This window comes from Thunnus albacares, chromosome 1 (genome assembly GCF_914725855.1).
Source record: "Thunnus albacares chromosome 1, fThuAlb1.1, whole genome shotgun sequence".
NCBI lineage: Eukaryota > Metazoa > Chordata > Actinopteri > Scombriformes > Scombridae > Thunnus > Thunnus albacares.
In genome coordinates this window covers 37,702,945-37,720,548 of record NC_058106.1, presented here as the reverse complement: position 1 = coordinate 37,720,548, position 17,604 = coordinate 37,702,945, and the positions used below count along the sequence as shown (strand labels likewise).

At 42.3% G+C, this 17,604-nt stretch overlaps 1 protein-coding gene across 1 annotated transcript in view; it reads right to left on the bottom strand.

The window, feature by feature from the left end:
* LOC122986650 (SH3 and multiple ankyrin repeat domains protein 2-like) overlaps positions 1-17,604 on the bottom strand; it is a 254,098-nt gene that overhangs the window by 3,595 nt on the left and 232,899 nt on the right. Inside the window, exons 22-23 of the mRNA XM_044357941.1 lie at positions 17,030-17,135; positions 13,414-15,907 (exon numbers count right to left, since the gene is read on the bottom strand). Of these exons, the coding sequence (XP_044213876.1) occupies positions 13,414-15,907; positions 17,030-17,135 (2,600 nt within the window). The remainder of the gene's footprint in view (positions 1-13,413; positions 15,908-17,029; positions 17,136-17,604) is intronic.

Here is a 17,604-nt window from a genome sequence, read left to right as displayed (position 1 = left end):
TCTAGAGGGTCGCGGAGGAGCTGGGAGCCAATCTCAGCTGACGTTGGGCGAGAGGCGGGGTCAATCACATAGAGACCATTCACACCTACGGGCTTTTTACAGTCACCAATTAACCTGAGCTGCATGTTTTTGGTCTGTGGGAGGAAGCCGGACGCAGGCACGAGGAGAACACGCTCCACACGGAAGGACCCAGAACCCAGAACCCTCTTCCTGTAAGGCGACAGTGCTAAACGCTGCACCATCGCACCATGGTTGGATGGATAGAAGAATAGAATCTCACTTCCTGTTATATTGTGACAAATATAAAGATTTGAGAGCAGTTTTTTCTTTGAAAGAATAAATCATATCCCTGATCTTCAGAAACTGTTCCATCTATGTGGGGAGAAAAGTCAATGTGCAGTAATATATGAAGTCTTAATCTGAGAGAAATCAGCTCTGTAGTAAATGTTTCTGTGTGATTACATCTGTAAAAAAATGCCTTTTATTATATTGTATTTAATATTATTGTTTATATTTACATGTTATTGTAAAATTATTGATAATCTGTTAATAATTTTCTGTAGTGATCTGCCAATAAAGCTTATTTGAATTTGAATTTGAATAAAACAGAATTATTAAACCAATCTTTCCACATCTTGAAAGGTTTGATCTCATTGGATGAATTTACTGTCTGGTCTGTTTTTGGGGTAAAAGTGTGAAGTCAAGATGTCTTGAATTTTTTTTATTTTTTTTGAGTTGAAGGGGAAGAACTGATAAACAGAACGTCTCTCAAGAAGTTGCTGCTGTTTCATTAAAAAAAAAGAAAGATTTCGATCCCTAATTTTCATTCAAATGTTCAAAATATAAAAGATTTTTCAGGCTTTTTAGTAAACTCAGTTATTAATATGAGTAATGGTCTATTAGATCTATTAGATTGATGTGAAATGATCAGTGTAGCAGCTGTAACGAAGGCCTTCAGGTCCAGAAAAAGACACGCTGAGTATTCTGCAGCCAGACGGAAGCCTGCAGGGTTCAAATCCACCCACCGGCTCTTAATGGATGGATGTGTACAACAACAACACCGGGAGGGGAAGGTTAGCCACTCCGACCTTTTTATAGCCTTTACAGTACGAGGAGGAAGCTCATAGAAGACTCGAGTAACCGTTTTCCCTCCGAGAAATCTACATCATCAACAAAGAAATATTATTTCATTCTTAATCAAAGTTAAAAAAAAAAGGGAATAAACCTCGACTCAGTTGGGATGAATGGATACTTTTTGGCATTATGAAATTATTTAAAGACATTATTGAATAAGTAAATTATATGTACATGTGACTTTATAAAACTATCTATTGATCCTGATCTATAGTGTTCAGTTCTTCCAGGGAGATAAAAGAATAATTCCAGTTGTTCACTCATAAAACGTCGCAAAATAAATCTGACATTTCTGTTTGTCTTTGTTTCTTTCTTGTGAAATACAAGATGCAACCTGTGATGAGAAGTCACAAGCAGACGCTTTTTCATTTTAAAGGAAAAGTGTCTGCTCATATTTTATATTTTTTCTTGTTGTCAAATCTTCCCATAAAAAGGTCAAAACTAAAGGACGGGTTCACAATTCATCATGTGTGTCTTAAAACAACAGTCAGGAGCCCAAATGAACATTAAACCTGTTTTTCTTGCTGTAATCATTCCTCCTGTTCATACTGACCATTAGAAGATCCCTTCATAATGACCTTACAATGGAAGTGATGGAGGACAAAATCCACAGTCCTCCTTCTGTGCAAAAAATGTATTTAAAAGTTTATCTGAAGCTGATATGAAGCTTCAACATCCAAATGAGTCAAATCAAGTGGATATCTTTCACATTTACAGTCATTTTAATGTCATATTCCCTCTTTTTATTACCATACTTCCACTGCTGCTCAACAGGGAAACACTGTCCGTCCAGACACAAAGTGGGAATTTTATCGCCTTCTATAAAAGACTGAAACTCTGTAAAACAGACACATGTTTTGACTTTCTCACACTGCTGAATATAATCTTCAGATAAACTTTTAAATACATTTTTGCTCAGAAGGAGGACTGTGGATTTTGTTTCTCATCACTTCCATTGTAAGGTCATTATGAAGGGATCTTCTAATGGTCAGTATGAACAGGAGGAATGATTACAGCAGTTTGAATGTTCATATGTGCAGCTGATTGTTGTTTTAAGACACACTTGAAAACTTGTGAACTCGTCCTTTAATATGTCTGACTAACACGTATTTTCTCTTATTCTTCTGTGTCATAAAGCTAATTAAACTATTAAAAACATGTCAACCAGCCACACCGCTGTGCTGGGTGACATGTTTCTTCATTACCATGAACACACACACTGTAGTTTATTTAGACTCAATCCTACACACACACACACCTTCCTGCTGCCGGAAATACTCACTAGAGCACCAAATATGGATTTATCCGCCGCTGAAAATAATCCCTAACAAATGCACTATTTTGTTTCCTGTTTGAAAAAATGTTTGCTAAAAACAGTGACCAGCTGTTTGAGATGATTACTAGTTACATTACTAGAGGGTTTTTAAAGATCTACGTCTTCAGCAGGAACTAATTGGCTTTGGGCTGAGAGCCACAGACAGGCCAGAAGAGTCAGAAAGTATTGAGAAACAGACAAACACCTCGTTGGTTCTGCTCTTCTCAGAGGATTTATTGACAATAAGAAAAAGTGCAATAACACCAGCTTCCTTTTGGTGGTTTATGAGCCAAAAATGTTGGTGAAATCATCTCTCAGTGGTGTGTAGACTGAACACCTCTCTGGATTCGTTTCTTGAATGTGTGACGGGGGCACGATCACGATTAAACAGGGTGTTTAAGGTTGAACATCGAGCTAGATAAACATGAAATATATATCTTTACAGGACATGAAACTCGTGCTGAAACGAGCCGACTATTAAGACGAGATCAGGCCTGAATGAGACGAAGCTACGACTGAAAATAAGCAAAACAACACGTGTGTAAATGTGTAAATGTGTGTGTGTGTGCATGAGTGAGTATTGACATCACGCTCACGTTACCTGCTGCCCCAGATGGAGGGATGTGATGGATGTGCTGATACTTGGAGTGGTGACACACACTAACACACACACACACACACACACACCAATCCATGCAGAGAGATCACACCTTCCTTCAACTTCCCCCCCGGAGGATTTTGTCCCCTGTTGACTTTTCTTCTAATAAACTGATTGAACTGTCAACATACAAATTGTGCTAAAACTGACCGGCTGTGATGAGAGAATGAAGCCGTATCTGACCTCCACGCTATCAAATCGACATTTTTTTTTTTCCACCAATTGCGAGGTGCTACTTGTAGCCTAGATATTGCTCTTTCCTACTTGTAACATATGGAACAGCCTGAGGGGAAGTGAAGGGGACTAAAGGGGGGTCGTTCTGCCAAAATGGAAGTGGGCCATCGTTAAAGCGCCTCCTTCAACGAGTCGCTTTAGTGAAGAAAACTTACAGTTTTCACTTCTCAGCACCAGCTTTTCCACAGGATGTCGTGTCGGATGGATGAGATGGAGACAGGACAGTTGTGACAACATTAGACATGTTATAAACACCATGTAGGAGCACACACACACACTAACACATGGAAAACACACACATGGAAAACACACACATGAGATAAGAGTCTGTGAAAAGAGGGAAATGCATGAAAGAACATAACATCTTTATGAATCTGCCATCTGTCTGCCTTCTGTTTTCACTGCTACAAACCATTTCTCCACCAACTTTCACTTCTTTTCTTACTGCATGACGACGTCTTCTGCTCCTTTAACATTTTAATATGTTTGTTGTAATAAAAGGTCAAACTGGACGCCTACAAACATCACAGAGGACACTTCAAAATACTGTCAAACACATATCTCATCGTCTATTGAACTCTTTTTGTTACACTGATGCGAAAAGTATGTAATTGCCTATTAGACTAATTAGCACACAGTGCCTCGTTTAGCTTCTCTGACCTTATTACCGTTTCTTGCAGCTGCCAAGAGTCACATATAACAAAAGAGGACGATGCTATTTATCTCAGCCAACAGCGCACCAGAATATCTGTGCTTATATAGTTTTATTAATTGCAAACAGTGATTACACAAGTTCTTTATTTGCACCGACGTCACCTAAAAAGGCATCATTCATGTCCACAAGAGTCTGGCAGGAATCCAAACTCTCATCATTTATTCAGTTAGTAGTAATGGACTCAAACGATGCAGTGACATGTTGCACCTTTAATGGCATTAGACAACAACACAGTGTGTGTGCGGCCTGGTGTTTGCCTAGAATGCTGGATGAATAAACACAAGATGAACAGTAACAACGTAGTTTTTATCATTTCTGTTTATCATAAACACACAAACATGCGGCAGACATGCTAGCAGCTCTGTGAGGCTCCTTTTAAAGCCTCTTTACACTGTGTGATTTTAGACTGTAAAGCTGACAGTCGTGAGAGAAACGCGGTGAAATCTCTGGTCATCGTACCTGTAAAACTCGCCCATCAATGGGTGGTTTGCAGCTTTGATGACCAAAGACAGCAGCAAAACTTTAAGACCAAATTCTCACAACGTGACGGCTGCTACGACCCACGACTACAAACCAACCAATCAGAATCTGACATGAAACAACACAGAATACACTGGCTGGAGAGATATTTTGTAAGTGCAGTATTTTGAATAAAGTTTAGAGGAAAACACACCCGTTCTCCTTAATATGCCCACAACACACAAAAACCAAAATGATGGAGGTGAAACAAAAAAGAAGTTTGTGTGACTTTGCTGCAGACGGATGACGAGTTGATGACGTGTCTCTGCTTTCATTTACTTTTTTCTATTTACATCCTCAAACTGATATTGTACAGTCTGACACGGTGTCTCTCACAATGTGACGTAATAAAACTTACACAATTGTTGTCATCACACAGACTGAAGACACCTTTAGGCACACCAGGTCAAAGCTAACATGCTAATGTTAAGCTATATGCTGTGTCTCAAATCGCATACTTCTGTACTTACACTTAACATTTTGAGTGCATAAGTGCGTTCACACTGAGAAGTATGGGAAAATGCAGTGCAGTCAATGGTCGCCATCTTGGCTACATAACAAAAGGGGAGGGACCACTTTTCAAACTGGAAATGGCGGCCGACTACATTGTAACTACAGTGAACATCGCTGCATTATATAAATGTAAGTTATACATGTGTTTTTAGCACTAAGCACCACTATACTGTTGTCAGATATAAGCCATCAGTATGTTTTTGGGTTAATTTAGCAGTCTGTAATGATTTGGTAGCACGAACGATAACGTGAATGCTAACGCTAGCTAATGCTAATTTGCGATCGTCATTTCCGGTGAGTGCACAACGGCTGTGTTTGATTTGAGACGACACTACCCTGTAGAAATTTGCACACTACGCCTTTAAGTATATAGTGTACACAGTGCACTACATGAAAGTGTACTAACAGAAGTATGTGATTTGAGACACAGCTCAGGTCAAAGCTAACATGCTAATATTAAGCTATATGCTGTGTCTTCAATCGCATACTTCTGTACTTACACTTAACATTTTGAGCGCATAAGTGCGTTCACACTGAGAAGTATGGGAAAATGCAGTGCACTGTGAGAACCCGGATGGTGCACTCAAAACGGTCAAAAAGTTGAGTGTGGAACTATGGACACTTCTCGCCCTCAATGGTCGCCATCTTGGCTACGTAGCTAAAGGGGAGGGACCACTTTTCAAACTGGAGATGGCAGCCGGGTACGTTGTAACTACGGTGAACATCGCCACATTATACAAATGTAAGTTATACATGTGTTTTTAGCACTAAGCACCACTATACTGTTGTTGGATATAAGCCATCAGTATGTTTTATGGGTTAATTTAGCAGTCTGTAATGATTTGGTAGCGCGAACGGTAACGCGAATACTAACGCTAGCTAATGCTAATTTGCGATCGTCATTTCCGGTAAGTGCACAGCGGCTGTGTTTGATTTGAGACAATGCTATGCCAGTAAGTACATAGTGTACACAGTGTACTACATGAAAGTGTACTAACAGAAGTATGTACAGCTCAAGTGTAACGTCCACCATGTTCACCATCTTAGTTTAGCGTGCTAGCATGCTAATATTTGCTAATTAGCACAAAGTACAGCTGAGCCTGATGGGAATGTCATTAGTAGTTATTTGAACATAAACCAAATTAAAATTTTGTGTTGTAACACCGTTACCATGGTGACTCTAGATATTTCAGTCTAGAACAAAGAGGTTGACCTAGAAACTGATGTCATCGCTGAACCGAACCGCTAGTGAGGCCCAAAGAGTCAAATACAACCCTGATACAAAACATAGACATCAAAATTAATAAAAACTGAAAAGCCATGACATAACTCACTATTTCTGTACTCTGTGATCAAATGATCCTGAGGGTAAAATCCTTTCATGGGTGATCTGAAGGAACGTAAATGAAGGCAGAGGGATAAATATCTACTAGGAACACTGCTGCTGGCTTGTAAGAAGTCTTTAACTTGTGTATAGAAAGAAATATCTAGTGATGTATTTATGTCATAGAGAGCTTTACTTATAACTGGAGAACTCATGAGGATACACTGAGAACTGAATGAATGGATCATTTATGTTTCAGATTTAGTGTAAAAATGAATAAAACACATTGAGAGCCGCTAGAAACCAGAGTCACACTCGGTCATTAAAGCTGATTCTGATGCTGACATTTAATTGACTAAACAATTAATTAACTAATTTAAGAAAAACAGATTCATTGATAATTTAAAGAGTCGTTAGTTGAAGTTTGTGTTTCATGCTTATTCTCTCTTTCAATGCAAAGAAAATAGCAAAAACTAAAGTCATCACTCAGAGCTTTAAACTATGCGACTGTAGAAGTTACAGACAAAAGCAGATATTCTGCAAATGTATGACAAATGTACTCACACACACACACACACACACACACACACACACACATAAGTAACTTCAGCACATGTCCCTCGCTGGCCTTCAGTGCTGAAACAAACGCTGGCTCTCCGTCAGCTGAGCCGGTTGAGAGGAAAGTGATGCAGTGCTATTGATATCGGTGGTGGGAGACCTCGCCTTCGCCACGCCCACACATCGCATGACTCCCTGCTTCTTTCTAGCACACACCGCCTCACGCATACAGGGTCGCACTCACTGGGATGCGTGCACACGCTGCCTTTATTTATAGATGCTCGAACGCACAAACACACACACACACACACACACAGACTGACTCGGCTGTGCTGGGTTACATAACGGTGGCCTACTAAAGCAGCGCGGCACGTGACCTGCGTGAGATGATGTTGAACTCTGCTGAGGGTTAGGCCTGCCATCCTCTTGCTCCATCTCTCTCATACAGACACACGCACGCATGAACAAACACACACACGCACACACACACACACACACACACGCACACACACACACATACACACACACACACACACACACACACCCCTCCCCCGACTCAGACTGACATCACTGCAGGCCTCAAGGCTGCTCTCATCAGCCGGGTTGCTAGGCAACCCTTTCGTCCACAGGCACAACCAACGCACATTTAATCTGGGAGGCTAAGAGACAGGGATAAAAAAAAAATAAAACACAGAAGAGAGAGAGAGAGAGAGAAAAATCCCCACAAATATCCAAAGAAGAAAATCTGATGTTAGCGCTGATGCTGAAGCTGATCTCAACGTACCGAGGAAGGAAGGGAATAAACGAGAGAAAGGGCAGGAGAGAGAGGATGGAGTAAGAGAGCATGTGTGTGAATCTAGGCCATCTTCTGTGTGTCTCTCCGTTGCCATCTGTTTGACAGTCACAGAGTCAGGACCACCTATACCCTCCGCAGGCCTCTTCATGTGACGAGGCGCTCCCTATCTGCTGCTAGTCCCCTCGCTGGCTTACAAACCTTATCGTCCGCCGCGGTGCCTGGCAAGACAAAGTAGTGCAACACGATAAACCCCCCGCCCCCCCCCCTCCCCTTTCCCCTCTGAGCACAGAGGCAGATAATCGGAGACCCCGGTGGCGTACAAGAGAGCAGAGTTTAAACTCCATCTGACATGAGAAACACACACAAACGCTTCAGAGCAACAATCCAAAAGACCGGATTACAAGCGAATGACTGATTCTAACAGGACGTTCAGTTCTGCTTTAGGACTGAACGCTGGATGCTGCAGTCAGGAAGCAGGAAGACGTAACAGCGACTAAACTAATCACACCAGTCAACATTCCTTTAAACTACACACAAACAGATATAATAAAGAAAACCATGAAGATTCTGACATCTGGGAAACTTTCTCAAAAACAGAGACTTCAATCTTACATTTACATTTGACGTCTCAGCCCGAGTGTGAGATTTCTTACCAACCCGACGTCTCACAATGGCAGCAAATCTAACCAGAAATATCCACAGAGTTGGAACAAAAGACGGCAGGTGTAGCTTTGTCAGTGTGAAATGAAATGAAACCGCCGTCCATTATTGCAATCTTAGGTATTCATCTGCAGACGTGTTCTCATCACAGTGTTATAGAATCACTGCTGGTCATTCTGCCTCCATGACACTAAACTCTTCAATGTGAAGTTAAATCATCCTTCCTGCAATATTTTTACCGACTGATTATTACTCTGAAGTTACAGATCGAGACTTTTGTTTAAATGGTGATTTCAGCTGAAAATAAATCCAAATGTGACTGGATCATGATGCTACATCACACTACAAACTGTATGATCAACGTTAGAATATGACGCCACTGGACAGACTAGAAAACTGGATTTCTTGGCATGATCCTAAATTTGTTTGAATCTTATCTACAGGACAGGATTATATATATACGAGGAAGCTAATATGACATGAACATCATCAGGTTTCATTCTTTTAATGTATTTCATGTGCTCTGCTTCAGCAAAAATTAGCAAAATAAAAAATAATGTACACAATGTAACACAATGTGTGCAGATGACACAAAATGCATGCAGCTGTTATTGAAGGTTTAATGTCAACAGTGTTTTTGCGTCACAGCCTCCAACATCAAAACATGACAAAGCAGCATTTAGCAGTTAGCATTTAGCATTATACTAGACATAACTGATATACCGCCTTTATTAGCTGTTACTTATTGTTCTTTTTGTTGGCAGCCATGACACTGCGTCTACGTCAGAGATGTGAATATGACCCTTTCATAGCACACAGATGCTTATTTCTGTGTTTGAATGATCACAGTAGAGAGAAACTGGTTCAGTCTTACTGTGTGTCTCTATGTTTTACAGTGAGACGCAGGTACCTGAGGACATACAGACGAGTTGTTCTTCTTCTATAAAGGTCTTTTGGGTTTTCTGGATTAGTTAAAGTACCTCAGCTGACACAGAGGTTTGCATATGTTTTCATACAAAGCACAAAGAGTATAAAATGTTCCTGGAGTATAACAAGTTATATACTGTATATATAGGAAGATCTTTACTGTCTCGGTGTGTTGACGCTGGTGGATTCACAGCAGCGTTTGTTGGAACATTGTGGAACTTATAAGATAATTCAACACATCCCTCTGGTAGTCGGTACTAAGAGGCTGATGTGAGAGGTTTTTTCCCTACTGGAACTCATATGTGCGATTAATTTGACTTGAGTCACACATGAGTCAAACAGCTGCTTTCTGGAAGTCATTAGAAACTCATCATAAATGCTTCCAGCTTCATGCACCTGACTTCTACTAACAGCACAGCCTGATACCTCATCACTTTATATCAAAGCCATGATTTCACCAAAATGGCACAAGAGAAAGTTAAGCTACCTAATGTCACACCATAATGACTGTGAGATTAAACTATAATGTAATGGTAATGAAGACATTAACCGAACTGATTCATTATGCACTTCTGTGACAACACACCTGTCTGAACACGAGGTGGTAACGAAATTAATTCACTATCAATATCATATCAAGTATCGTCTTAAATGAGATGAGATGATGTTTCATTTGTTCCTCACTAGTAGGCGACATAATGCAGCAAAATACTCCAAATTCTATTCAGATCATCTCTTCTACAGGAAGAAGAAGCACATACTTCACGTATGAAGTTCATGTTTCTCCTAAGTGACAGATGTGTCGACACACAGGAGACTCTCAACAGACCACTGCGAGGAGAGGATCACATGACCGACTGAGAGAGCTGAGCTAACTAACGTTTTTATGTCAATGGACACGTTTCAGTAGGATTTCACTGTTGAAAATGACATTCGTTGGGTTTTTGATGCAGCAGTATTGAGCTGTGTCCTCGTTACTATCTGATATTTCTCTGAACAGACAGTCTGAATACAGTTGGATGTAATCTGAAGAAGAATTTAAGGGGAAAATTCAGTTAATCTGTTAGAACTATAATACATAAAGTAAAGTAATATCAAAGAGATCCTTAAATGTGTTTTTAAAAATTGAATAAACTGTCATGTTTGCATGAAAATCCACAATAAATATGTCATATTTTGGAGATAGTTAAGTGCTACAAGTCTTAAGTTTCTCTAATAATCATTGATTTAACACCTGTAAATGTTTTGCAGGTTGTTGGACAAACTTTACTGTGTTTTTCTCTTTGCTGTGCAGAGTTTTACTCATTTTTCAAGGACAGTTGTGTTATGTGTTTCTTTACTGTTTATCATCCTTGACAGGACAAATAGAAGACTTGGAAAGCTATCAAAAACTAGCCTGCTGACGACTTCGGCTGTGTCAGTCGGTCACATGATCCCCGCTAGCGCTGCATCTAATGATCATTCTCTAATGATCATTGCTGATTATATTTTCAATTAGTCGATTAACCATTTAGTCTATAAAATGATAAAATATTTGGCATTCACAATTTCTCAGACAAAGAAAAGCAGCAAATCCTCACATTTGAGAAAATGAGACCAGAGAATATTTGGCATTTTTGCCTGAAAAATGACAGAAGTGACTATTCGATTATCAAAATAGTTGCTGATTAATTTTCTGTCCACCAACTAATCGTTGCAGGTTGTAGCAGCAGAGTCTCCCACTAACTCTCAGACAGGTAGACACCTACATGGCAACATAATATCCTAAAAAAAAACATGTAGCATGGTGGTGATTTATAAAAAATGAACACATGAAAGTGGGAACAGAGCTTCATGGCAGCCGATGGAACCTACCTGTGAGGATGGAAGACACAGAGGGGGCATGAAGAAAGAAGAGGTGAAGGAACGACAGGAGACTGGAGAAAATGGAGATGAAGATGGAGAGGCGTGAGCTGAAAATGAAATGGAGTACAAGGTGTAAAAGGTCAAAAGACATGACTTTGAACTATAGGCGATGAAAATGAGGATAACATAAGTGTGTGGAGTGAAGCGTGAAGGAGGATACTCAAGGCCGGGCCTAAGCAGTTTCTGGGCATCTCGCTGTAATTACCAAAAATAAATAAATAAATGGATGTCACTGCGTTGATCTAACAGTGTTTATTAGATCAAAAAGCATGAGTGCCCAAAGGAATCAACTCTTTCCCTCTGCTCTCAACACCTCTCTGATGAGCGATGGGGCCCGTTCATACAAAATGTATGTGAGCAGTGAATTATTTATTGTGCTTTTTATTTCCCTCTCGTACAGGGGAGATGTGAGTTTAAAAAACCATGAGCTGAGCTGGTTCAGGTGCAGGGTCCATCAAAATGTTGTCCCCTCTTACTGCAAATCTGAGTCCTGCATGTCCTGAACAGCCTAAAACATGGATATGCAGGAAATCAATCTTGCTATACTGAATGTTTCCATCTCTTAATCCTACCTATTGAGAAATAAACAGCATTCACTTTCATATTTATTGCCTACATGGACTGTTATCATTTTGGACTCTGACCTTTTTGCTTTCATCCAAGTAAACATTGGGTTTAGACATGTGACAGGACAGTAAGCACTAAAATAAATGTCAAACAGATAACAGGCAAGAAGATGGACTGAATATTGAATGATGTTCAGTTATGTGCTGTGTTTTAAAAAGAGGAAACCATCTCCTCAGAGCTACTCTTTTTCAGATGTTAAAATTAAAATGACACTAATTTAGCATTTAACATATAACACTGACGGACTCATGATGGACAGTAAAAAAAAAAGCAGCAGATGCTACATTATGCTACATTACCCACAATGCAACTCAACCATCAGCAGTCCGTTTGGAGATTTTGGTGTGTTATGCTAGTAGCGGCTAATGTCGCCGGGAGCTTCTAGCCTCCAGCAGAGATGAGGAGCTACAGAGGTCTCACTTCCTCACTTCTTTCTAACTCCGCACCTCCAGATTTTTTTCATTTTCAGACTTGTAGTCTTCAGCCCCAACTGACGCTGACTCAAGTGACAACACTTGAGGCAATTTATCAGACATTGTGCAGCTCCCTCTGGAGCCACAAAAGGCTTTATACTACTCTCCAACACCTGGAAACAGACTTTGTGAAAAATTGGCGGAGTTCTCCAAAGGTCTCGACTTCATGACACACAGACAAACTGAGACCGCTACCACAACAAAGTAAAAGCTTGTTTCAGTACTGTTCTTTACTGCCATTGCCAGATATTGTGACAAGACCATTGGCCAAAGTAGTTAGTACCTGCTAGGAGATGCACAATACAACACAATTTGTGCTTTTAGACATGCTTGACAAACAACAGTAGGGCTTCACTATGTGAAGCTTCTCAAAATCTCGCCTTGACAGTGCAGGTTTGGTATCATCATGCTTGTACAGGGACCTTTACCAAAACATGTGCTCACCCACCGTATCTGACAACCTGCACAGCTATACTCTGGTGATAAGAAATTCAAAGCCTCTGAAGGACCCTGAGTCAACTATGCTTCTATAAATTCTATAAGTCCTTCACATGACACTTTTGTCCTCACATATACTGTACACAAAACAACTTAGATGCTGTAGACCTCCTAACCTCTGGATGCTTGCAAAATGTACAGAAGCTATAATTAACAATCAACAAGACGCTATTGACCACCAGTGAATAAAACCAGTCTATACAAAGCAAAAACTTGTAGGTATAATCAGCAATGAAAAAGCAGTGGATCAGCTCAGAGTCCCTGTGAAAAGTGTTGATAGCTTTTTTGTGAGAGAGATTTCTCTCTCGGCCCATTGGTAGTTTTAAAATTTGTGGAAAACTGATGCAGCCCACAACACAAGATGCAAAAATTGAGCAATGAATTAAGCTTTCACAATAACTAACCATTAAAATAAATGATAAAATAAAATAAAATACCAGGAAAGATCTGGGACTGCAGACAGTGCTTATACGGGTCATGGAAAACATGGGGTATTTTACACATCAAAATAAAGACTTTGCTAAACCACAGTCAGGAAGGACTGACTGATCACGTACCTTGTTCCGAAGGCCCCCCTGTTCCCCGTGGGGGAGTCGAGGCTTTCTCCTGGCTTGGGTGGCCTGTCACGATTAATTTGCTGCAGAATGGAGCTCAGTTCGGTGATAACGGTGTTCTTGCTGTCTGGTGTGGATGGGGGACTGCGCAGCTCAGGGGGCTGATCGCCCCACAGCTTGGATGTCCTTTGAGTGGGAGTCCTGGGAGGTTCAGAGGATGAAGGGGGCGGGGGAGGGGCCTGAGGTGGTGACCCATAGGACTCTGGTGGCTCTTCAATGAGGGCATCATGATAAAGTGATGTTCTGTTGATAACGGACTTGCCTTTGGGTTTGGGTGGCACAGGAGGCCGATCCACCAGGAAGGCATGCCCGTCTGCAGTGGCGTAAAGGCTCTCCAGAGCACTGTCGCAGAAGCCTCCCTCTGACGACAGGGTGGAGATGCTGGAAACGGTGCTGGTGGTCTCCATGTGCTGAGGGTCTCCACTGCTGCGGCTGTCTACCTCTTCGATGCCCGAGTCACCCACCCCTGACTCTGGTTCAGGTGGAGGAGGAGGGTACGAGGGAGGCATGCTGTTTGTCACCCGTTTGTGTTGATCAGAGACAGGCGGCGGGGCGTGGGCATGGTATGGGGGTAGAGGATGTCCTCCGTTCCGTCTCTGCTGCTGAAGCATCTCTGCAATGGCGCTAGCCTGGTCATCGGGAATGTCAATGCTGTTGGCAAACTCCAGCGGTGGGGGAAGGGGCTCTGTGAAGTCAAAGTCCTCATCAATGTCAACTGAGGCCAGAGGGGGAGGAGGGATGCGGAAGGGCAGCTTTACTGGTTCATCCATGGATTCGCCTAAAGGAACACTCCTTCTCCGTGATGATGGTGGCTGGGGATTGGAGGACAGCGTTGGGGCTTTGAGAGGATCGGGTTGGTTGGGGTCCTTCAACTCAGATGGCCTGTTGCTGTCCTGGCCCTCCAGCTCTTGGTTGTTCACCTTGTTGCTTGCCTCTGTGCTGGTGTGGACCATCAACAACCCAGCTGACTTGGGCTCTGCCACGTCTGCCGGCGCGCTTTTCCTCTCCTCAACTGCCTGATGCTGCCGCTCTTCCCGTGCCCCATCAGACTCATACTTCTGCTCTGTCATCTGTCTCCGCAGGCCACCTCGGCCAGGCCGCCCCATGGTTGCTGTGGAGATTGCAGCAAAACTTGTCTCGATTCCGGATCGTAGTTTGGTGTCAATAAACAGCGGCTGGTTGAGGTCTGGTTTGTGGCTTGGCTGAATGGGGAGGGATTGGGCTTCATGCTTGGGGGTGTGCTGAACCTGAGGAGGATTTTGTGGCTGATTCTGAGGATGGTTTTGTTGCTCCTTCATGGCACGATCACGAGCTGCCAGGGCCAGAGCTAGAGGAGAATTAGGGTCCAAGGGCTTGCCGGTGACAGGATGGAGGTAGGTCCCATTGGCCCTGTAGTGGCTCTTAGGGGGAGTGGCTGGGAGACTAACGGGACTGTCCAGGTTGGGACACTGGCCTGTTCTGGTGTTTAGAGGCTCCCGAACCACCGTTGGCTCAGGAGTATTGAAATCAGTCATGTTGCCACTACCGCCCCCAACAGGGGGTCCAAGCTGCACTGGGGGAGCCAGTATCCTTCGCAGCCTCTCGTCGCTACTGAACATGCCTTCATCAATGGACTTTGACTGGCGAAGACGAGGGGTTGGTGTGGGACCACTTAGGTCATCATCCCCAATATCTATTGACTGGAAGGCGATTGAGTTCTTTTTTGCTTCTAGCCTCTTTTCCCGGTCCCTGACCGCCCCAGCAATAGCTGCCGCGAAAGGGTTGCTTAGAGACAATGGGTCCTCCGGACGCAAACCCCCGCTTCCACCAACAGCAGGCGTGAGAGGTGGGTGTTCAGGTGTGGTGGGCTCAATCTCCATACTGCTACCCTGGCTGCTCTTGCCACTGCTGCTGGTGGAGGGCTCCTTGACGATGATGGTGGGGATGGGGATGGAGGAGCACGTTCGCTCTACAGGCGTAGTAGGCATGGAAACTGGGCCAGAGGGGCTTGCTGGCATTTGACACGTTTTCTCTGGGCTGTCCTCAACATTAGGCTGCTTTACTAGCATGCCCTTCCTTCGAGCAGGTTTCGCTGGCACATACAGTGTCTTATTGCCCACCTCGGAGTAAGGGTTCTCAGGAACCGGCGTGCGCCCTCGAGTACGTGTGCTCTCAAACTGCTCTGAGCTCTGCCGGAAATAACCACGCCTTAATGTACCAACATCAGTAGTTCGGCTAATGGTTGTCACTGCGTTGGGTGAGTTCTGGGTGAAGCTGGGTCGTGTGGTGCCGTAGCTCTTGGGTGTAGGGCCAGCAGCTGAGTTGTAGGCAGGCGGCGAAGGGGGTGAAATGGCTGGGGGAGGAGGGATGTCCTCCGAGGTGTCGGGCATAGAGAGGCTGCGGGAGAACTTGAGCAGAGGAGGTGTGAGGAATCCCTGTTTCTCATCCTCCGATGTACCTTGGAGAAATGGAGCAGAAAGAAAAATTATTTGATGACCTAGGGGGAGACATCCCTATTTTTCATTTCCAGCGCTGCCTCCTCTTTCCACAGGAAATGTCTCCTTTATTAATGCGACCACTTTCTTAACCTTTACTTATCAAAGCAGGGGGTTCCTGAAATATGTGAGAGCCAGATAGATGAGAAAAGTAGCTGACTATAAAATGTTTGCTGCTACAAGTGGAAATTTCCTGGTGAGGTAATTTTACCATTCACTAAACAAGTGTTAAAAATGTGTTTATGAAATCTTGAAAATGGAAATAAGGACAAGAAAAAAACATTAATTTTAAAAGCCCAATGATGAATTAAAATCTATTCAGAAGAGCAGCCATGAGGTAGTTATGGAAGCTGTGTGTATTAAAAAAGGTCAGGTCAAAAAATCTCAATTAAAAAACACAACAGCTTGCACAAAGTGACAAAAAATGGTTGATGTAGATGGTTATTTAGCTTGCAGCTGCCATTTTGGGATTCATCTAAACTGGGAAAGTTTGAAAAAGGTGCTTGTTTATCTCAGAATAAACATCCTTCATTTCAACTGTACAGTTACACACTTTGCTGCAAAAGTTGTGGGAGCAGGTGCCTTGCTCAGGGGAATTTAGGCAATGAGTGACATCATTTAGTTCCCAGAAGTGACTTATTCCCATGAGTCACATTTTCCCAAGTCGGTCATCAAAACGGATCACGATAAAAAAATGCTTTCACTGCGATTACTTCATTCACTTTTTGTTATAATAATGATGGCATTTGCAAATCAAAAGAGCTGTGAGTAACATTAGCCTGCATGACGTCCCTGTAGTTCAGCACTGAGAATGAGGTTTCAGCATATGCTTAATGACCTCCAATATTATCGCCTGAAAGCACACTCTGCTGACTTGATCATTCTAATTTATCTATAATTAGCTTTAATATTGTTAGAGCACATGGAGCGAGTCTTCGGAGCATTAACAGGATATTACGACAAGCTAAAAGCACAATTTACTGGACATGCAGTTGACAACTCTGAAAAAACTGACACTCACACACACCCACCAACACACACACACACACAAACACACACACACACATAGTGTATGTACATCATACCTATGGACTTTTGCTTTTTCATAGTGCCCTTCTCAGGTATCCCTAGGAAGGCTCCTGGCACAGTGGGTGGCACCACTGCTACTCCCTGGCGGTCATGATACAAGGACTGCAAACCAGAATGTTGTTAATGACAAAAATACACATTTATCATTAACTCTCTGCTAGGTTATGGCTCAATTATGGAAAAAAAATCATGATCACGATAATTTTGGTCAATATTGAGATCACGATTATTCATAGCACGATTACTCATTGACTCACGGAACAGAAACACTTCTATTTTATTAAACGTATCAATCTTCACAGACCCCCCGTGTCTTTTTAAGCTCCGAGTCTATTTCTGTCGAGTTTAGTGACGCGTAATCTGCACAGACAGCTGTTTAAATCACAAATATCCTACCGTACGTGTGTTTTTGAACTTATTAACGGTATCTACATTGACTGATAAAGGCTCCCAGTCTGTCAGAGATTCTCCTCACTTGCTATGACAAACACTGTCAATTGAAGCCGACATGCAAACTATTTTGTTTCAGTAAATTTCTGCTGTCAATAATCGTTTTATCTCAATTATCTGT